At 37.7% G+C, this 23,590-nt stretch overlaps 2 protein-coding genes across 5 annotated transcripts in view; both read left to right on the forward strand.

Moving 5' to 3' along the window:
- il1rapl2 (interleukin 1 receptor accessory protein-like 2) overlaps positions 1–3,558 on the forward strand; it is a gene marked incomplete at its 5' end in the record, with an annotated part of 185,030 nt that extends 181,472 nt beyond the window's left edge. The window contains one exon of the mRNA XM_081382112.1: positions 2,778–3,558. Coding sequence (XP_081238238.1) covers positions 2,778–3,463 — 686 coding nt within the window. The 3' untranslated portion in view covers positions 3,464–3,558. The remainder of the gene's footprint in view (positions 1–2,777) is intronic.
- A 1,366-nt stretch (positions 3,559–4,924) lies between these two features.
- The window catches only part of LOC308700779 (traf2 and NCK-interacting protein kinase), a 78,696-nt gene continuing 60,030 nt past the window's right edge, over positions 4,925–23,590 (forward strand). For all 4 annotated transcript variants that reach the window (XM_081382553.1, XM_081382555.1, XM_081382554.1 and 1 more), the window contains exons 1-2: positions 4,925–5,078; positions 5,502–5,567. In XM_081382553.1, coding sequence (XP_081238679.1) covers positions 5,022–5,078; positions 5,502–5,567 — 123 coding nt within the window. In that variant the 5' untranslated portion in view covers positions 4,925–5,021. The remainder of the gene's footprint in view (positions 5,079–5,501; positions 5,568–23,590) is intronic.

Consider the following 23,590-nt stretch of genomic DNA (forward strand, 5'->3'; position numbering starts at 1 on the left):
AAATAAAAAACAGATATAATGCAAATGAGCAAATGATAAAGCTTGGGTTGCTGAATATTAAATCCCTTACTTCAAAAGCACTTATTGTTAATGATATGATTACAGACTATAATCTAGATGTGCTGTGTTTGACAGAAACCTGGATAAAACCAAATGATTACATGACTTTAAATGAGTCCACCCCGCAAGATTACTGTTATAAACATGAGCCTCGTCTGAAAGGCCAAGGGGGAGGTGTTGCTGTAAATTATATAGGCTATATTTTCAGAATTACTAAGAAATCTAGTTTCATATATAATTATTTTGAAGTGTTGGTGCTTAATGTAACCATTTATAGTGTAAATGACAAATCACGTTTAACATTTGTGCTGGCTACTGTATACAGGCCACCAGGGCACCATACAGACTTTATCAAAGAATTTGCTGACTTTCTATCAGAGTTAGTACTGGCTGCAGATAAAGTCCTAATTGTTGGTGATTTTAATATACATGTAGATAACAAAAAAGATGCATTGGGATTGGCATTTAAAGACATTCTGAACTCTATTGGAGTTAGACAACATGTGTCAGGACCTACTCATTGTCATAATCATACTCTAGATCTAATTTTATCACACGGAATCAATGTTGATGACGTTGAAATTCTGCAGCAGAGAGAAGACATCTCAGATCATTATCTAGTCTCGTGTAAATTACATTTAGCCAAGGCTGCAAAGCCGACTCAGTGTTATAAATATGTTAGACCTATCACTTTTGCCACTAAAGATTGCTTTATTAATCATCTTCCTGATCAGTTTCATCATCTCAGCATCCCAGATAGCTTAGAAGAACTCGATACTGCGACAGAAAGTCTTAACTCTCTCTTTCCAGCACTTTAGACACAGTTGCTCTGTTGCGCTTAAAGAAGATTAAAGAAAATAGTCCAACGCCGTGATACACTCGGGCCCTTAAGAGAGCAGCCAGAAAAATGGAGCGCAACTGGAAGAAAACAAAACTAGAGGTATTTCGCATTTCATGGAAAGAGAGCTCGATTGCATACAGAGAGCTAGATCTACTTATTTTTCAACACCATTAGAAGAAATGAAACAAAACCTTAGGTATTTATTTGAAACAGTGGCTAAACTAACGAAAAATAAAGCTTCAAGCCCAGAATTTTCGAAGCAGCACAGCAGTAATGACTTTATGAACTTCTTCACTAAGATTGATAATATCAGGGAGAAAATTATAACTATGTAACTGTCTACTACAGTATCGCATCAGGGAGTGCATTGTAGAGGATTTTCAATCAGGATTTAGACTGTACCATAGTACTGAGAAAGCTCTCATTAGAGTCACAAATGATTTGCTCCTATCATCCAATCGTGGTTGTATCTCTCTATTAGTGTTACTCAATCTTAGTGCTGCATTTAACACTATTGACCACAACATTCTTTTAAATAGACTCGAAAATTATGTTGGCATTAGTGGAATTGCATTAGCATGGTTTAAATCATACTAATCTGACCGTTATCAGTTTGTAGCAGTAAATGAAGAGATGTCTTATCGATCATATGTTCAGTATGGTGTACTAAGGCTCAGTACTACTGTAGGACCGTTGCTGTTCACTCTGTACATGCTTGGGAGATATCATTAGGAAGCATGGCATTAGCTTTCACTGTAATGCTGATGATACTCAGCTCTATATTTCTTCACGCCCTGACAAAACTTACCAATTCACAAAATTAACGGAATATAAATATAAAAAACTGGATGACTAGTAATATCCTACTACTTAATTCTGAAAAAAACTGAGATTCTAATTATTGGACAATAAACTTCCTCATGTAATAACCTAGAATACTGTCTTCGTCGTTGGTTAGGAACCTGGGTGTGCTCTTTGATACCAATCTTTCATTTGAAAGTCACGTGTCTAGTATCTGTAAAACCACATTTTTTCATCTTAAAAATATATCTAAGTTACGACATATGCTCTCAATGAAAAATGCAGAACAATTAGTTCATGCGTTCATGACGTCAAGGCTATATTATTGTAATGCTATTATGGGTGGTTGCACTTCACACTTAATGAACAAACTACAGCTGGTCCAAAACGCAGCAGCTCGAGTTCTTACCAGAACCAGAAAGTATTGACCATATTAGCCCGGTTCTGTCAACACTGCATTGGCTCCCTATTAAACATGGACAGGCCTTAGGAGGATGATAGAGCAAGATAATTATAAGAAAGTCAGCCTTCAGTACCATATTTTCAAATGTATTGGTGTCGTGAAAATCAAGTTATGTGAGTCAGAGATTATCTCGATAGATGACAGTGAGACCACCCCCTTTACCTCTTGATAGATAATGTTGGTCATTATGGAAATAACTTAGCTGCGTCTGTGTTCATTAATTTGCACGTCGTCAGTAGATCACGCACAGAACTTTTCTCTCCCATCTGCTCTTTTATGGGATTGCACTCTCACGTTAATTTGCCCTGTTTAGTAAATCTGGTCTACGGTTATGTTTTGCCTGTTTCTTTGTCCATCATACAGAAATTTACTTTCAGATTCTTTCTTTTTGGTAATTGGAGGTACTGTATTTGAGGCAACATAACTCATGTCTGTCACGTCCGTGGTACAAATGGAAATACACCCTAAATTTAGTTCACATTGCAAGATCACGTCATTGCTTTGCAAGCTCTAAAAGCAGATGATGCTTGTTGCTCTGAATCACCCAATTTATTTGAATCTCTTCTTGTTGGTGCATGACATCCATACTCATTTGTCTTTCTCTGTCTCCAGCATACATTGAGGATCTGGCCCGTAGCGTGGAGCAGAGCAGGCGTCTTATTATCATCTTGACCCCCGAGTTTGTGGCCCGACGTGGTTGGAGCATCTTCCAGTTCGAGCCACGGCTGCACAACATGCTCGTGACGGGCGAAATCAAGGTGATAATGATCGAATGCTCGGACCTGCGCAGCGTCATCAACTACCAGGAAGTAGAAGACCTCAAACACACCATCCGAGTGCTGACGCTCATTAAGTGGAATGGTCCCAAAAGCAACCAGCTGAAATCCAAGTTCTGGAAGCAGGTCCGGTACGAAATGCCAGCTAAGAAAAAAGAGACCGTGTCCCGCCGACAAGTCATAGACTCGGGCGAGCAAGGGCTGTTTGGCGACCTGCAGGCCGTATCTACAGTTGCCATGACCGGGACCTCGGCGTCGCTAGTGCCGGCTCATGTTGAAATACCAGACTATAATGAGCCTGGCCACCTGCAAATGCGCCATTTCTGCCGCAACTATGAATACGAGCTGCCCACCACTGCTATAGCCACGCTCAGCGGCCGTCACATGTACTGCAGTTTGCCCATGACGCTGCTGAACGGACGTCTCACACAAAATAACATTGAGAAAGCCAAGAAAGATATTCACTTGAACAGCCCATTCGTACAGCTGTCTGGACAAGAACTTTCCAGTGATATCTGGTAGAGCACTTCGCAGCAATCATAGCCCCAAACATAGCTTTGTCTATATCATCTTTTCTTCCTTTTTATCTGCATGATTTCATCTAGTTGAGATTAGAGAAAAAAAGTTAAAAAAAAAAAAAGTACAAGAAGCATAATGGTTTATCTCGCTTTCTTCCAACCTTTAGTGTTTTCATACTTTTCAGACAGATGAAGAGCTACTGAAATTGCTTTCCTACTTGAATCTTAAGGTTATTATACCATGTACAGTTAGTTATTCCATGAAACACTGCATCTGCATCTTCAAGTGAACCAACATTAAAGGTTTTATTTGACCTTATGACTTTGGTTGTTATAGCACAATAATGTAAAAACACATCATCTCTGAGCTTTAAAGAATATTATGTTCTATTTATGCAAATAAATACTATTCAAATCTAATAAGCACATTAAAATAGTTTGTAGCTAGTAAGGAGGGGAGGTATTTAAATATTTGATACAGCTTATCATTTGCCTTATTTCCTGATTGTTTGGTTTTCCTTCATCAGAGTTCTGTTTTGGTTATGTTTTTCATACATTATAGGTAGATACATCTTGTTTTTATGGTTTATCTGGTACTATTGATTAAGCATTTCAGTGCTGTTATTGATCTAACAGTTTTTATCATTATCATTTTATTGAATTTGTGTGCAATTTTGCCCTCTTGCTCTAGTTTAAAGAAATTGAAGGTAACTAAAATCATTGATTTCATTTTGTATACTCACGACTAGTATGCCATTTTACTCTTCAGATACAGTGATATGTGGAAGAGCACAAATATCCCAGCTGTTATATAAAAAATATTCACAAACCCAGCAGTTTGTCTGATTCACAGGTTTTTGGTTTTGAATTAGCACATAAATTAGGCCCTATTTGTAATATACCTTGAAAAAAATTATTGTTATCGAACCAACAAAATAAATAAATAAATGTATGTATGAGAAATTAAATCTGAGAGATGCCTTTTTAATTCCAGCACAAACCAGATTTTTTTTTAACACTCATAAAGGTGACATAATGAATTTGAATGAATAGTTAAAAAAAATATATATATATATATATATATATATATATAACTTTTGCCAGTTTCAAAGCAAAAGCAAGCTTGTATATAGAGATCAAGCTTTGTTTTGTTTTAAGCAGAGGAAGGGGCAGCTTTTCACTTTTTACTCGTTTTCCGAGTTTCCTGTGTTTGTCCTGAGAAATCACAAGTCCTACTAAAGTAAAGGACGAGCATATAAATATTAATTAGATAATATTGACGTTTCTTTGTAAATTTCCGGAGTATCTGGGAACATGAGCTTATTAATATTTAAGCGGCTAAGTTGGACTGTGATTTATTGGTTAATGCGACTGTTGTGAACGCCCACTTCCCAACATTAGCGAGTCAGTTCCAAATGCTGGCGACAGTTCCGTTATGTTATTAATATTCATGAGCTAAGCCTTCGCTATAGTAGGATTAAACACGCTGAAGATGGGCAGACATACTGTTCCTCAAACCATGATCAGTTAAGAAACTGTTATTGATAGACGAGCTCATAAAAATGGCGAGAGACTTCACTACAACAAGTCTGAGCAACATTGACCTGGCCTCGTTACGGGTAAGTACAGCACTACTGTATTTATTTTCTTATTTCAGCAGTTTTGCATCTTTTCAACAGCAGCGATTGGTCGAGGCTTGGCACAAAGTTTGTCTCGGCGCTTAACACTTTAAGTAGCGATAAGTTGTGTTAACTTTACTGTAAATGCCATTTCAAGTAGAGAGTGGCCGTTAAATTCAGTTGTCGTGTACTTTTCTTCACTTGTCATTGTCAGTCGTACATGATATGGGTTAAGTACATGTACATGATCGTACAATGGAATTGTGGTTAAGTAGAGTGAAAACATGGACCGTGTCTCAAATCAGGGCGAACTGCCAACTTAGATAACACAGTGTGGACATCATCATAACTATTCAAATCGGGTAATCATTGTCTCAAACCTAGTGACTCTGATCAGTCAATCCATGTCATTTTTCATTCCAGGATCCTGCAGGGATATTTGAGCTCATCGAGGTGGTCGGGAATGGGACGTATGGACAGGTTTACAAGGTTTGTGCTGGTGTCTCTTTTCATTGCTTTGATGGTTCTTTATTTTTGGAAGTTCAAACTCACATATTTTGATAGTTAACGTTATCTGTAAGAGTGCAACATTGCAGTTGTTCTAGATCAGCTTTTTGTTCTTAAAGCTCTCCGACCACGAGCAGCACTAGTTACATAAATAGTTTGTGGGAAAGTTTTGCTAATGAAACCTACAAGTGTGGTTTTGGTCTTTGACACAGTCTCTGGGTGGAGCTCACTTCCTCATGAAGGGCACAACATGCTTCACATAAATATCACATCTTTAAAGAAGCGTGTTCTGAGCCCAAACATCCTGTGCAGCAGTGGGATGTGTGACACACACATGTGTGTTTGATTCAGCTCAGGGTGGATCTGTTTCAGTTGCACAAGTCACTTGACAGCATCTTGTGAAATAAAAGCTTGAGGGATGATTTCTTCTCTTCCTTCTGGCATTCTTCAATTTGTAGGGTGTTCCCTTTTGATGTGAAGTACACAGATTATTTAGGGCAGCCTTTTCTGTTTCAGGGTTTGATATTGTGATTGTGATACTGCATCATATTTTTAGTACCATATACCACACATCACTTTTTCCAAGTTGTTATAAATGTTAGTGGTGGTCAATGATGGAGGTCTCTGAGATTAAACCCATCTAAAAAGTTATTTTTCAATCGTTTTGAATTATTGACACATTCATTTTTTTTTTTTTTTAAGGTTTTGGTCCTCTAGTGGTTAAACAACAAAACTGCATGCATTTTGCAGGAGAATATTGTTTTAATAGCACGGATGAACATGGGCCTTCACAATAGATAGTGCTTTGAACTCTGTTAGAGAGCTACATATGGCAATTTATCTGTTCAATAAAATATCTTACTCACCTGTTGAGTATTAAAAACACCATCTCCGCATTGCTTTTACAATAATTCGAATCCCTCAGTTCTCGCCGTCTCCGAAAAGCCGAGCCTATGTTGATCCTTGTGTTATTTTGAGCTCTGCCGCTTTCTCTTTTGAGTCTTTCTCGGCTGATTCCATGGAGGTTGGAGATTTAGCAGCTTCATATCAAACTTTCTCGCTCATTGTGACAACTAACCTCTGCCACTCACACACCATACACGCTTCAAAGTAGACGGAGCAACTGCTCTCTATTTACAGATATGACGAGACACGCACGGGCAAGTGACATATGTACGCAATTTCCCACGAAAACTATCCCGACAGGTCTAAAATGAACATTTATGACAGGCCTACCGTAATGAATCAGGGTAAGAAGACAAAATCAAGTTTTTGGATGAAGGATTAATGTTGTATTGACTATTATTTAATTATTGACAATTATTTAATAATTAAATTTTTAATGAAAAAAAGTTACATAGTGTACCTTTACATTTAATTTGTTATTTTTCTTAAATCATTTTCAACCTATGAAAGCATCCTAAATCTAGGAACCTGCTTTTGCGTCATTATATGTCATGATTTATTGCACAGCTCTCATGCCCATCATTTCCACAGCTAGCTCTGTGTTTAGAGCTTTCTTACACACACACTTGTTTCATCATGTATTTATTCACTTATGAGGAACACAAATCCAATCACTTCTTCACTTCCTAGTGCAGCGTGTGCTTTCACTGTTACTACATCTTTAAAGTCGACATGAAACAGAAATTGTGACCGACTTCTTTATTGTGAGGTCATACATGAAAACTCATTGACAACGTTTACATGTGCACTAGGGATGGCTCGATACCATAATTTTGGTTTCGGTACGGTACCAGAACCTAATACCTCGGTATCGATACTAAATCGATACCACAGGTGACAAATAACCAGCCTCAAAATTTAAGTGAATTGAAACAATTTTATTAAAAAACACTGCTTGAAACTCTGCAGTACTGAATGTGCAAACAAAAAGTATCAAAATGTTAAAATAAATAAATAAATAAAAAACAGTCAGGGAACTTACAGTAGATTAAATTTTGATTTTGAAAAAAAAGAAAGAAAGAAACCTGAAATGATACAATTAAAATAGGTTAATATCTATAATAATTGATTAATATAGAATAATAATAGAATAATGAAATGACTCATTTTTAGCTGTCATGCATTAACAGAGAATTATCAACATTTATAGCATTTATTCATCTTGGTTTGATTACTGTTTGGTTTGTGTTTGGGTTCATATTAGTTTAATGCATTGCATATAACGTAATGTTAACATGCTAAACATGTATTAGTATATTTAAATAATAATTACTGATTGATCTAGATTAATAAATGCTATAATACGGTTAGGTCAGGTTACCTAATGAATGTTGACAAAATAGCTTAAATGTAAAGTGTTACTCTAACATTCATATTAGTAATATCCATATTACTACTATTACTCTAGATTCCTTAGATTCCTCTAGGGGTCGCATTCGCCACAGCAGCAGTGATATGCCATTCATTTTACTATCAATACTAAAATTAATATCACTAATCTCTTTATTCATTCAAATTCAATTAATATATGATTGTTTGAAAGTGCAAAAATTATGAGACCTAAACTTCATTGGTTCTAGCGTGTCATGCAAGCACATTTGAGCTTTCGTGTTTACCGTGTCATATTTAATTGATAAGCTTTTATGTATGTGCGCTATGAATAAAAGTCTAAATTAAAACAGTTGAATGATGGACTCACTTGTCGATCTCTGAACTCTTTGAACAAGTCAGGATGATCAAGTAACAAGTGCTCAACGTTAGCCAGATTTGATGTGTTGCCTCCCGTCGCAAATTTAAAGCAGTGTTTGTAGAGTGGTGCATTGAGGTCTGTTGCTTCACCTTTCTCATTACTTTTGTAGGCAAAGTAATGCTATATTTCACTCCTACTGCTCTCTTTTTTTTATTAATTTCGGGCGTGTAGAATGAGCTTCATCTGTTTGATCCATCGTGTTCCTCCGTTGTCACCGTTTGCCGGTTGTGCGGGACCCGCGTCAGTTTGGGTAGCGCACTGCCGCCTAGCGGTGAACTTCGAAACAGCAGCGCATTAAATACCGAATTGAGCAAAATTATGATATTGTACCGTTTGAAATATAATATATACCGGTATTTTTGCAGTACCGGTATACCGCGCATCCCTAATGTGCACCAATAATGTGATTATTTCTAATAATCAGAGTAAGGTCTTAAGATGTTTACATGACACAAGCAGAACTCTTCAATCCAGTTTACATGCAGTTTTCATTATTCTGATTATTCGCTAGTAACATGGTAATGCCACACTCAGATAGGCATACAGTAGGCATGTTAGCGGCCATTGTTTTAATCTATTCACATCAAATTAAAAAAAAACATTTTTATGGACGACGTACTGGATATTATTCGGTGCCGTGATGAACATCTCAATGTCGGGCTTTCCTACGCTACTGTCTGGATGAAGATACGGAGCAGAGACTGTGCAGTGAGTTGTGTTGACAGAGTTTAGCGATTTGGAGAACTAGAGAGAACTTCAGAATAATGTCACAGAGTTAGCCTAATTTATGAAGTTGTGTGAACAACACTGGATCCGTGTAGAACCGAGCTCATGCGAACTTTGGTCAGAGCGGTAATGAAATGAAGGTGTTTGCATGCCTGTTTATTTCGATTAAAATAGTGTAATGCGAATATGGTAACTACAATTATGAGCTTAATTGCATTAGTTTGATCGAAGTATTGCGTTTACATGAGGTAAAGTTGAATCGTAATATTGCCAAAATCCCATTATAATCGCATTATGACGCATGTAAATGCACTCTTTGTCTTTCGGTGAAATTTGTTCTGAACTTCTGACATTGAAATAGGCCGTTCACCTGATTCATATATGAAATGTGAGGTTGATCAATTTATAAACTATATATTGTTATTGTCAAAACTTGAAATGTTGTTTTACAGTCGATTTATGGTTTGGGATGTTGCCATAGACCAGGGGTCTCCAATCCATGTTTGGTCCTCCTGCTCCAATATACCTGCCTGTGTGTTTCCAGCAGTCCTGAAGATCTTGCTTAGCTGGATCCGATGTGCTTGGAGTGAAACTCTGTGGACCTCATTGGAGACCTCTGCCATATCTATTAACCATCTCCCAGTTTTAGGATGACAACACATTGTTTTTATCCCATCCTTATTACAGTTTTAGACACTGGTAAAACACAGTCCGAAACAATATATTGTTTTTAAGAAAGACTTTAAGTTCCTTTTCACCACAGTTCCTCCTGAGCTCTAATGTGGATCAGTTTTCACAGCGTTTCAATACTGTTTTAAAGGAATTACTGGAGAACTGTATAATCCAGTCGTCACCCTTTTTAGACAGCACTTCCTGTTTGTGTCCCAGTTCACAGGCATCCTTGAGAACACGAGGAAATCCCCTCAGACAGGAATATCATCTGAAACCTGCAAACATGTTCTGCTCAAATCTTAGTTGGACCTATAATTCATTTTGTTTGTGCAAAACATGGGAGTAGTTACACACCAAAGTTTAATACTTGATGTTCGGTTTGTTCCAACAGACATTATTGGAAACACTACTCCTAATGAGGAGACATTAGCCACTTGTCGGGCCAGTGCGAGCCAGGGCTAAAAATGTGCCAGCTGGGGCCAATAGCCTCAGACCTCAAGTTGCAAGGCCAAATCAAGCTGTTTCCACTGTCGGGCCAGTAGCCATGCTGCGCTACCCTAACCTGACGAGTCATGCATCTAGCAGTTAGAACGTAATGATAACAGATACACTTTCAAGCAAAATAATCATTTTCAAGTATTTAAAGGGATAGTTCGCCCATTTAAAGGACAAATCAAGTGAAAAATGAACCTGGGGTTAATTAACACATGGTTACCGAGTCGATCGTTCCCTGCGATGCGTTTTCATGAAAATCGAATGTATAGAGTTTTATCTTTAAAAACAGATTAGCTCATAACAGTAGTATATTGGGCACAGAGTAAGTAAAAATAAATCGCTAGTTAATACCACTAACAAGGCTCAAAATAGCCTCACACTAACACGGTAACATAATGAGGGTCCTTACATACAAACCGAAGCATTGAGAAGTCAAGTCAAGTCAAGTCAACTTTATTTATATAGCGCTTTTCACAATACAGATTGTATCAAAGCAGCTTCACAGTATTAAATAAAATAGTACATCAGTGTATGTTTCTGGTGTAAAACATCCACGTTTGGTAATGCAGATCAATAGCACTGTTGAATCGATTAATCAAATTAAGTATCCCCAACTGAGCAAGCCAAAGGCAACAGTGGCAAGGAACCGAAAAACTCCATTAGGTGACCTAATGGAGAAAAAAAAACCTTGGGAGAACCCAGGCTCAGTCGGGGGCCAGTTCTCCTCTGGCGTTTATGAAGTAGAGACCGGATTTAACTGTAAGATTAAAATATTATATGAATGCCTGGCTGAAGAGATGCGTCTTTAATCTAGTTTTAAACTGGGAGAGCGAATCTGAGCAACGAACAGAATCAGGAAGGCTATTCCAGAGTTTTGGTGCTAAATGTGAAAATGCTCTCCCTCCTTTGGTGGATCTGGATACCCTAGGTATGACCAGAAGCCTCGAATTTAGTGATCTTAAAGAGCGCGATGGATTATAGGGCGATAGAAGATCCGTTAAATAAACTGGAGCTAAGCCGTTTAGGGCTTTATAAGTCAGTAGCAATACCTTGCAATTAATACGGAACTTTATAGGTAACCAATGTAGTGATGATAAAATTGGTGTTATATGGTCAAACTTTCTTGATCTAGTAAGAACTCTAGCGGCGGCATTTTGGACTAACTGTAGCTTGTTTATTGAGGATGCAGGACAACCAGCTAATAAAGCATTACAGTAATCTAGTCTCGAGGTCATGAATGCATGAACTAGCTTTTCTGCATCAGAAACAGATAGCATGTTACGTAATTTAGCAATATTTCTAAGGTGAAAAAAGGCTGTTTTTGTAACATATGAAATATGATTTTCAAAAGACAAGTTACAATCTAATATAACACCCAGGTCTTTTACTGTAGAGGATAAAGTAACAGGACACCCTACTATGTTAAAGTTGTATTGAAGGAGGTTTTGTGGGCGGTTTTTTGAACCGATAAGTATTACCTCTGTCTTATCTGGATTTAATAAAAGAAAATTGTGCGTCATCCAATCTTTTATATCTTTAACACACTCTGTCAATTTGGATAATTTAGCGTTTTCATCCGGCCGTGATGAAATATATAGTTGAGTGTCATCAGCATAACAATGGAAACTAATTCCATGTTTCCTTATAATATTTCCAAGTGGCAGCATATATATTGAGAATAATAGAGGGCCTAACACAGATCCTTGCGGCACTCCATAGTTTACTGGAGTTATGATCGTTTTTTCTCCGTTTAAATAGACAAAATGGTAGCGGTCAGATAGGTATGATCTGAACCAGCTTAATGCTTGTCCTTGAACACCGGTATAGTTTTGTAGCCGATCTAAGAGTATTGTGTGATCTATAGTATCGAACGCAGCACTAAGATCAAGTAAAACTAGTATTGAGATACAGCCTTGGTCAGAAGCTAAGAGTAAATAATTTGTGATTTTAACGAGCGCAGTTTCAGTGCTATGATGCGGCCTGAACCCAGACTGAAACTTTTCATAGGTGTCATTTTCTTGCAAGAAAGAGCCCAGTTGGGCAGACACAACTTTTTCTAATTTTTTGGACATAAAAGGAAGATTTGAAATGGGTCTATAATTTGCTAGGTTATTTGGGTCTAATTGTGGTTTCTTAATTAGTGGTTTTATAACTGCCAATTTAAATGTTCTTGGAACATGACCTAAAGATAAAGACGAGTTAATAATATTGAGGAGAGGCTCTTCCACTATAGGTAACACTTCTTTCAATAGTTTAGTTGGTATGGGATCTAATAAACATGTTGTTGTTTTAGAGGAAATGATAAATTTATTTAACTCTTTTTGTTCTATAGTTGTAAAGCACTGTAATTGTTCTTGCGGGGTGATAATCGAGGCTGAATTATAAGGCGCGATTGAAGATTGAACGTTTACAATTGTGGATCTGATGTTTTCTATTTTCTCAGTGAAAAAATTCATGAAATCATTACTACTAAACTGTAACGGAATATTTTGTTCAGGTGATGCTTGTTTATTTGTTAGTCTAGCCACGGTGTTAAATAAGAACCTAGGATTGTTTTGGTTATTTTCTATTAGTTTGCGGAGATGCTCAGCCCTGGCCGCTTTTAGGGCCTTTTTATAGCGTGACGTACTGTCTTTCCAAGCGATTCTAAAAACCTCTAAATTAGTTTGTTTCCATTTACGCTCTAAATTACGGGTTTCTCTCTTTAGAACATGAGTAGTATTGTTGTACCATGGTGCTTTAATTTTCTCTCTGACCTTTTTTAGTCTCATAGGTGCAACAATATCCCATTTTCCAGAGAGAACGGTGCTCATAGTGCTGGTTAGTTCGTCTAGTTCATCTGTTTGTTTAGGTTCAGGCAGCAGCTGAGACAGATCCGATAAGCAATTTGAAAAATTATCTATGGTGGATGGAAGGATTGTTCTGCCTAATCGATAACGCGGCGCAGCATGATATATTACCGGGGTACGTAATATGCAAGTTACCATGTAATGGTCAGTTACATCATCACTTTGCGGAATGATATCTATATCGGTTGGATCGGTTCCATGTGATATAATTAGAACTTTGTAAGTGTACAGACAGTTTAATAAGAAGATACTTTATAAAGACAGTACATTACGCGTTGACATGCAGGATCCTTCTTGGAAAACAGTCTCGACTAATCGAGCCACGAACGCCGTGCTACGTTAGATTTCACAAACGTAATTCCTATCGACCAGCTATCCTATCGACGGCGTTCGTGGCTGGTTGTGACCACAAGAGTGTGCCGGGATCACCGTTCAGATTCCATCGTTTTCCTGTTTCGGATATAGCTATGAGACAGCTTTGGCTGGTTTTGCCATCGGCTACTCTGCGGGAGCTAAAATATCCAGAATCAAGGATTTTCATGTGTGCAGTGCTCACTTCAGAGAAGACGATTACATCCCCAACCAAGGAGGAAATTTACTAACTTTATGATCCCATGTCTAAACTGTACGGTAAACAAGCTGATGTTTAGACTCCAGTGGAAATCACGTGAAAAGAGGTCTAATATAAAAACAGTATATAGGGATATAGGTACAATTTGCTGAGAAAACTATTTGATTGAACACACACACAAAAGTTAGTAAATAGAGCTTACCTGTGGTACTGGTACAGCAAAACTCTTTAAAATCTGTTTTTTTTCTTTTTCCTCCTTGGTTGGGGATGTAATCGTCTTCGCTGAAGTGAGCACTGCACACACGAAAATCCTTGATTCTGGATATTTTAGCTCCCGCAGAGTAGCCGATGGCAACCAGCCAAAGCTGTCGAAAACGATGGAATCTGAACGGTGATCCCGGCACATTCTTGTGGTCACAACCTGGGAATTTACAAGTTCGCACCATTGTTAATTTTCTACTTTTTACGTCGTTGTCATTCGATTGTGTAAACACTATGGAACAGCTGATCGGAACGTGCGCACTGTTGACGTTGACAGCAGCGCGGATTGATAGAAATGGAAAGAAAATAGTGCCGATTAAAACTGAGGTATGAATTTTGTCTGGAGTGTTTTTTGTGATGTAAATTAATCAAGCTTTGAAACGCATATAATTTTTTCACGTAAAAACGCACAGTTTTGAGGCCCCGGAAACTAACCGGGACTACTTTCTTGAAAAACTTCCAGCGGCCCGAACTCTGACCAGGGAGGTGACCACAGAGTGGGTCAGTGTGTATGCACTATAGTGCTGGTAAGGATTGCATACAACTTCATGTCTTAAATGGGCGAACTATCCCTTTAACATAAGTAATGTAACACACACAATACTGCGCAAATTATAGCGATCACGAAGTAGGTCTTCACTCTCTCTGACCCAAACGCGTACAAATCTGGGCCAATATGAACTAACACAGTAAGTTGGATATATAGTATACCGCACCCCATCAGTTATATTTGGTTCTATACTACCACCTGTTGGTACAGTTGTGCAATTAGAGAAGATTAAGTCGTGATAACGAGAAAACAACTTTTGTTATCTTGAGATCACGAGAAAAATAATAATAATCCATAGCCTCTTAGGGCTTCCATACATTACTGTCGGATCCATATTCTAAAAGTCTGTTTCAAAGCGTGCTCCGAAATTGCAACTGATTTACCAAAGAAACCACAGTGAAATGTACCGCATACAAATAAATAATGCTCAACTGAGACATTCACAATGTTGAAAATAAATAACCACATTTGTGTATTTGTTCTTCTTTTATTACTGATTGTTCACTTGTTTTAAATAATGTGTGAACTTTATCAGTTAGGCTAGTAGTTTTTAATGTAGGCCCTAGTAGCTATCGAAAACTTCAAGTGAGCTAAATGAAAAGCAGAGTTATTTTAAAACTTACCTCAATTAAAAACGTATCTTAAACTACAGTATGAGATGGTTAAAAATAAAACTGCTCAATCACAAAGTACCAGCGGCCAGACAAAACAAACGTCTATAAAAGCAACGCTATTCAGCGCAACACCATACCCAAAAAATGTTGATAGGCTAGTGTTTCTTGCTAAGAATCTTTAATAGGTCTAGCCTGGCATAATACCTTTGAATGTTGTCAATGTTAATTGTCATTTTTCATTTATTTAAATATTACATTGTTTTTGTTTTCTGCATTTGTCTAAATTTGACTGAAGCAAGAGTATTAGGCCTATGTCTTATTTTGTTTCTATCTTTTTTGGTAACCAAATGTTCAGGGTTTGTAGATCTTTAAAATAATAAAGCTTTTCAGAATCGTGAGAGAATCGTGATCTTTATTCCAAGCAAAAAAAAAAAAAGTCGTGATTCTCATTTTAGTCAGAATCGTGCAGCTCTACTCACGAGAAGAGAACAGGAGTTATGAATTATACGAGTTAACCAGAGTGCATGGTTTTTTTATGACATGTGGATGCATTAAGTCAAGTCAAGTCATCTTCATTTATATAGCACTTTTAACAATGTAGATTGTTTCAAAGCAGCTTTACAGAGATAAGCGTATAATTTAAGGTAACAGAGATTGTTTTGGCTTTATAGCGGTTCTTTAATAAAGTTATTTTCCAGCTAAAGTTAGTTTTGATTGATTCGCTTCTGTCGCAACGATCATTTGTTATTAAATTAGGGGCCGCTAAGACGACACCATTCTCTCTACACAGACTTTAAACGTGAACCTGTGAGAAACACTGATGGCGTTCACATGCGCATTAAGAATTGGTTCTATAGTAATGTGCGTTTGAATATATGTGCGCAGGTTTGGAATTCCCTACAAACCAAGCCTAAACAAAGTACTGGTCTTTCCTTATAAATTTTGATACAGAAGTTTATTTTATTTTATTTTATTTTATTTTATTTTATTTTATTTTATCACTTCGGGGTAGGTACGCGAAACGAATTTTCCCAACAACGCTTTATCTGTAGAGTGGTAAAGGGATCCTCCATAGGGAGAGACAAGTTGGCTCTTCAGCACTGCGTTGTCATCGGGTCCAGGCGAAGGTCCTTCGTCAGATCTGGATACGGCCTGGATCCGGCAGGCTACGGGAAAACCTCGGGATAAACAAAGACACTAAAATTAGCGTAGATGCCATTCTTCTTATGATGCAACGAGTACTGTACATCAGGATTTATGGGAAGTGTTCCCGGTTCCGACTGACGGAACCGGGAACACATTAGTCCGGTATCAACAAAGGCACAGGGAAGAGACAGATAAAACATGAAACCAAAAAAATACACAATTATAATTATATATGTTTTGTTTAAGTTTTTAGCTTTTAGCATTGCAAAGAAATATATTTCTGCCTCATACGCTGATCGGAATCCTCATCGGATCGCAAGGAAGTTATTTCAAACACTGGTGTCTGAAAGTGAGTTTTGAGCAGAAAATTGTTTAAAATGTCTTAAATGTTGAAGTTAGCTTGTAGCCTGATATAATAACATGGGAAATGAGCATTGGTGTTGACCCTTTCCAGACTCAGGTAAACTTCTTTGTTCATGACCACTCCTCAAGCCCCATTTGGCCCGCTTTGGACCAAGGTATTCGGCGGGCCAAAAAACCCTGCCCGCTGGTCCAGAGGAAGCCCTGATGAGGCCCGATCATGGCCCAGAAGTGACAGTGGAAACGTGACTGGCCCTGACACACACTAGATGGGAAACACGACTATTGCTGTCCTGTTTCCAGAATGGTTTCTTTTAGTTCCTCTTTTAAACATGGCGTTTGGCAGGATGAGTCATTGAGGCAGTTTCCTGTCCCTAATTTACACTGGAGTATGTGTGTCTGGGCCATGACACAGCAGCTCTCAAAGTGCTCGAATGCTGATTTCCAAACAGTGACTGATCCTGTGAACTACATCATGCTTGGTGTTCAGTTGTCCCTGTGCTGACCGACCCATTTACACTGAATTTACTTGCCTCAACATACATGCCTGGAAGTTTAGTTTGCCTAGGACAGGGCCACTGTCCTGCAGAGTTTAGCTCTAACCACTTACCTGTAATTTTTTAGTAACTCTGAAGACCTTGACTAGCTTGTTACGGTGTGTTTGATTAGGGTTGGACCTAAATTCAGCAGGACAGTGGCCCTCCAGGACCAGATTTGAGGAACCTTGGGCTTGTAAGATCTTGATGAGCTGATTTAGGTGTGTTAAATTGGGGTTGGATCTAAACTCTGCAGGACAGTGGCAGGATTGGACACCACTGTCTTAAAGGGATAGTTCACCCAAAATAGTCAATTCTGTCATCATTTACACATCATCATGTCGTTCCAACCCAGTATGACTTATTTCTTTCGCGAAACATAAAAGACATTTTGAGGTTTTCTGTTTTTGTTTTTGTTTTTTTTTCATACAGTGGATATCAATGGTCACCAAACGGATTCTTCTGTCAAAATTATTTTGTGTGTTCTGCAGAAGAAAGTCATACAGGTTTGGAACGATATCACACTGCGGCGCTGTGAAGTGTAATCCACAAAAGAGCGAGATACAGGATGAAAAAGATACGAGAAACTGAACTGAATACAGGGAATCGACTAGCCTAGACATTAACCCTCTGGGGTCGACAAATGTCTGTGCGTTCTCTCCCATTTTTTCCTGATAACAGCGGAAAGAACTTAAAATACTCCATCATGTTTGTTCAGATAAGAGTGATACATCATTCAAAACTGTAAAGGGTCTACTTTTATTTGTGTACACTCACAATAACAACAAAACGTAGCCTAGTGCTTTTGTAAAATAAAGAAAACAAACGGGGTGTGCTTTCTGCTGGGGATTCATAAATTTTGGGGCATCTCGCCCGGGGGGCGGGGTTACGTTCTGCGTCACTTCTCTCATGCGGGTTCTCGTCGACCAGGGTCAGCGCGCACACAGGCAGGCACAGAACTAGCTAGCGAACCTAAGTCATAAATCTAATAAGTTATGTTTTTTACAACACGTTTTTTGATGGAAAAGTGATGTTTAATTTCCATAGTCTTTGTTTAGTGAACGAAAGCGAAATCAGGAATTGCGGTCTTTCAGTTTGTTTATCGTTACCTAGCTACCAAGGGTTTAAGTTGTACAAGATGTGCTGTAGCCTTAATTATTTACAATGGCCAAGTCGCGTTTCATATTAACAGATGAATAGGCTTCGCTCAGTTTATTAAATACATCCAACCTGAAAATCACGGTAGGACTGTGCAAACAAAGTAGACTATCTGTCTAGCATTGCCATGTCAGTGTATTGATTCATTGTCCCATCATAGTTTGTAAGAGACATTTCAGGTTGGATGTATTTAAACTGAGCGAAGCCTATTCATCTGTTAATATGAAACGCGACTTGGCCACTGTAATTAAGGCTACAGCACATCTTGTACAACCGAAATGGTTAGCGCTTTTACCAAATATCACTTTTCATAAGGTATGGACATTGCCAAACAAATTTTTGTTTCATAATAAAATAGAAGAAATCCATTTTAAAAATATTCACCGTTATTACCCTTGTAATAAATATCTAAGTAAATTTTACAGTAATATTTCCCCACTATGCTCTTTTTGCCAAGAGGAGGAAGAATCTATTTTACACTTATTTTACTTATGTTCTTATACTAAACAATTTTGGCTTCAAATTTCAGCTTCCATATTTCTTGCATTTCATCAGTTATGTAATATTTCTGTCAGTACGGTTATTTTTCACTCTGATGTCTCTGAAAATAAAAAGCTAGATGATATATTAAACTTGTTCTGTATGATGGGAAAATACCACATCCACAAAGCAAGATACCTTAAATTCAAACCTAGTTGCAAAATTTTTGCTTATGATTTAGTTATTATTGTCTTCACTTCAAAAAATCCCCTCCAATAAAAAAGCTTTGAAAACATCCTGTATTATAGAACAAGTTTTATGTAAATTGTAATTGTATTTTATTTACTGTTATTATTTACTTTCATTTTCTCTGTATCCCCACATGTTCATGTTCATTGTTTTGTGTTATTTCCATTGCATTGATTTATATTGTAATGCAATAAAAAAAAAACATCTTGTACAACCCTTGGTAGCTAGGCAACGATAAACAAACTGAAAGACCGCGATTCCTGATTTCGCTTTCGTTCAAAACAAAGACTATGGAAATTAAACATCACTTTTCCATCAAAAACGTGTTGTAAAAAACATAACTTATTAGATTTAAGAGTAGGTTCGCTAGCTAGTTCTGTGCCTGCCTGTGTGCGCGCTGACCCTGGTCGACGAGAACCCGCATTAGAGATGTGACGCAGGACGTAACCCCGCCCCCCGGGCGAGATGCCCCAAAATTTATGAGTCCCCTTTCTGCTGTCTCTGTCTCCATGAACCTTCTGAAATGCGTCACAAAAATGAACCGAAACTCAGTGTATATTTGCCACACAGACATGAAAACATTTTTATAGAAAGCTTGTTTTTTAAATTAAGTCAAACGAAAACAAATATTCTCTGATTATGTAATCCGAAAGAAACCAACGAGAGGTACAGTCTTCCCTGTCTGAGATCAGTATCTGTACTGTGGCCAAACCAATGTGCATTAAGTAAACATTCATAAAACTGAAACAGTATGCTAAATAGTCTGTTTTCAGCTTAATATTCAATAATATTTTTGATCTGAACTGAGCTGGATGATGACATCAGTGTTTTCTCCAGAGCTGCTGTATAGATAAATTAATAACTAAGGATTTTTACAACCAAAATGAACCATCACTGAACTTACTTAAGCTGGACTATGACACTATTTTCTTCTAGATCTGCTGTAAAGCCTAAACAAACTTTGTTGCATTATTTTCCTGTTATCACTGTAAAGCTTTGAAACAATCTGTATTGTAAAAAGCGCTACAGTATATAAATAAAGGTGACTTGACTTGACTATGCTCTACTATACTGTAAACATTTTTTATAGATATTTGGTAGCTCATAATAACTCATCTGTGAGTCGAGATCACATTGTGTTCACCATATGCCTGAAGCCGGGGTTTTCAACCACACTATACAATGTAGAAATCCTTACAAATCTGTAAGAAAAAATGATGTGGACATCGAAGATCTCAAAAATGAAGGTTATTGCAGCTTAGCAGTGGCAAGGTACACAAAGCACCTTGGGTTCACCGGCGTCAGAATGAACCCCGAACATACCCAATCCTAAACCTTTTATCCTCTATTTCGTTTGTCTTCCCCCTCTACATGTAAATGAAGCTCTGTTTTAAGTGTAATTTAAGAATAACAGATTTGTCTTCCCTCTCAGCATGAGGCTGAAACACTGTCTTAAATGTAAATTGAGGATCTTTCCTCTGTGCCCACATCTTTGATGTTCTGTGAAATCAGAATAGCAAAGGTTAAGGTGATAAAATCTATCTGAAGTGGATCTTCTGTTAAAACAAGACGGTCAAATGTTTAAGGTGACAAGCTATTTGAAGTCCCTGTAATCAAGATGGTTGTTGGTTGCCCTCTGTGATACTATTTACATATTACTGAGATTGGATGTAATTTTCTCCATATGATAATTAAACTCTTTTAAGTGAAGGAACATTTTGATATATATATATATATATTGGAGTGGAAGTTTTTGGGAACAGAACATAATTTCTTACAGACCCCCCTTTGATGCTCTTGGCCCAAAGTAGCATCACAACCACTCCCTTTTCGTAGATAACACCTCCCGAAACCTGGTGGGCAGGTGCCCCAGTGGCGGCGTAGCCCATGGCTTAGGTCGTTCCCATCTATGGCCATCAGAGAATCTTACCCGTCTTCGGGATCTACGCCTCCTGCACACTGAGTTATGGCTCTACTTCACTTGAGCAAAATTATCATAGTTTGTGATAATGAAATGTATTTTTTTTTTTTTTTTTTTTTTTATATACGAGGTAACCAAGAACCATCATATCCACTTGGAACATTCAATATTGATCATGGAATTATCTATAATCTAACTATAATCTAATGTTTAAACATAGAACGTATACATCAATCTATAATCTAATGTTTAAACATAGAACACATAACAATGCATTGGCAAATAATAAGAAAGATACATACACATACATACAGCCGTTTTAAAGGTTACATTCCAAATTAAACCAGAATAGGCCATATCTCCATCATGCATTTGTTTTGCAAAAATCTTGTCTTTCTTCAAGGCCTTGTTGGGCTCTCACAATGTCAAATGTTCAGTGGTGTTCACATCAGTGATGTTAGCATACTGATTAGTTTTGATAACTCGATAACAATCAATAGACAATATTTTGTGTGTGTGTGTGTGTGTGTGTGTGTGTGTGTGTGTGTGTGTGTGTGTGTGTGTGTGTGTGTGTATCATTTTGTCCGTGTGGACATCCTTTATCCACTTGTTTTCCATCTGTGGAAAGACTGTTGTCCATAGTCTCAGAAATGGTTTGTTTCTGAAATCTCCTTTTCTTTCTCTTCTCATTGTCCATTCTTTTCCACTTGGACCATAAGTCCTTCTAGAAGAAGCAGTCACTGGTGTTGTTCGAGTCTGTGCCTCTTCATCAGTTCCTTCCATCCCATGATGGGTCTCAGGGTTTCTAAGTCTTTTAGGCCTGGGGTTCTGGATCTTGCAGGTCTGGATATCTCTATTCTTTTCTTTTTCTTGAGAAAATCCCCCTGGCTCCGCTTCCTTCTCGTCCTTCAAACGACCAGATCATCTTTCTCCAGGAGGTTACACTTTTCAGACAAACATCTCGATGCTTATATCTGAAACTATAATCAAAAGAAGAGGTTGCCCCCCTTTCCCCCACAAGAATCTTTTCACATTCAAACATCAAAGTCACAGAAGTTTCATCTCAAAATATCAAACATCGGTAATTTTTTTTTAAATTATTATTATTATTATTATTTCTAAACACAATGTCATTAAAACATTTATTATAAATTACAATATCAATGCTAATAAAACATGTTTCATAAATCATAAAGAATCACCCCCCTTTTGATAGTAAACCTTTTTCTACAATGTGTTACTATCATAAAACTAATTCTAATTTGCATCAGCATTTGCTTGTGACTGAGCTACAGTCATGTTGCTCATGTAGTGATATGTTTGACAAGGTGTGAATGACTTCTTTATTTCCTTCCAACAGTGCCAACTGGGTTTCTAAATTGTCTATTTTCTTAAGCAAACCACGATAGCCCATCTTTCTTTTGTGTGAAAAGTAACACTGTCTTGCCTTGTGTCCCATCTTTCCACAAGCAAAACAAACAACTTCCTGATCTTCCTTTCTTTTCGCCAAACAGTGCCTTGCAATGTGACCATCCTTTCCACATGCATGACAGACAAAGTTTTGAAGAAGTCTCTCATTGTCTTGACAATGTCTAGCAATGTGACCAGCTTTTCCACATGCATAGCAAAGAATAACACCTTCAGAATTAATTCTTGCAAATCTCCTTGGTCTATGATGGAAACCATTAGACAATGTAGAACATTCTCTCTCGCCAAAGGCAGCAACTGGATGTCTAGATTTGACAGCTTTCATTTGACTATTTGCATTAGCATTATTGTTGTAAAACTGTGTCATTTTATCAATAATGTCATTATATTCAGAGAGTGGTGTCACTAGCATTGTCACAGCAGACCGGGTGAGTGGGTCACATTTGTTAATCAAGGCAGACTTGAAACTGACATCATTCTTAGTAATATCAGGATTGCCACTGAAAGTTTTAAACATCTCCAATAATCGTTCTGAAAATGCTGCTGGATGCTCCCCTTTCCTCATGTGCATCTCAGATATCTTATCCCAGTTAACTGACATCACACCTAAGACTTCAAGCAGTGCCTTTTTCCTCTCTGACTTATTAGCATTTCTGTCCTTTACTTTCTGAGTTAAGGCTCCAGACAGAGTTTCAGGCAGGCACATTCTTAACAAAACGCATGCATCACCATCTGTTAAATTGTAAACTTCAGCATATTCCTCCAAGTTTTTCAGAAAATTTAATGGATCTTGTTTGTCACGATCAAATTTACCAATATTCTTGATCACAGTTTCTAGTTCAGTTGGATTAAATCCTCGGACTGTGGTAGAAGTCACTGGTTCTTCCCTTCCTTCACTAGCACGCATAGTCGTAGTAGTATGAACTGGTGCCATGGGAAATCTGACTCTACAGTCAGAGTGTTGGCTACTGAATGACTTAGTATCTTTTCCCAAAACCTCAGTCCTGTCTTCCTGTAAATCTGGCATTTCTGGAACTGGGTTACACAATGTGACACCTAACAATGTCTTACTAGGGTTTGTCTCAGTTGTGCCATTCTTTATCATAAACTGACAAGTCGCCTTCGCTTCCTCCAAATTTTTAGACAATGTTTCCACAGATGATTTAAGCATACTATTGTTAGTTCTAAGAAGTGAAATCTCATTCTGCATCTTGACCTTTTCTTCTTTCCATATCGTTTCACTAGCCAGGTAATTTTTTGTAGAAATTACCCC

This window comes from Scardinius erythrophthalmus (genome assembly GCF_964197995.2).
Source record: "Scardinius erythrophthalmus genome assembly, chromosome: 13".
NCBI classification, from domain to species: Eukaryota; Metazoa; Chordata; class Actinopteri; order Cypriniformes; family Leuciscidae; genus Scardinius; species Scardinius erythrophthalmus.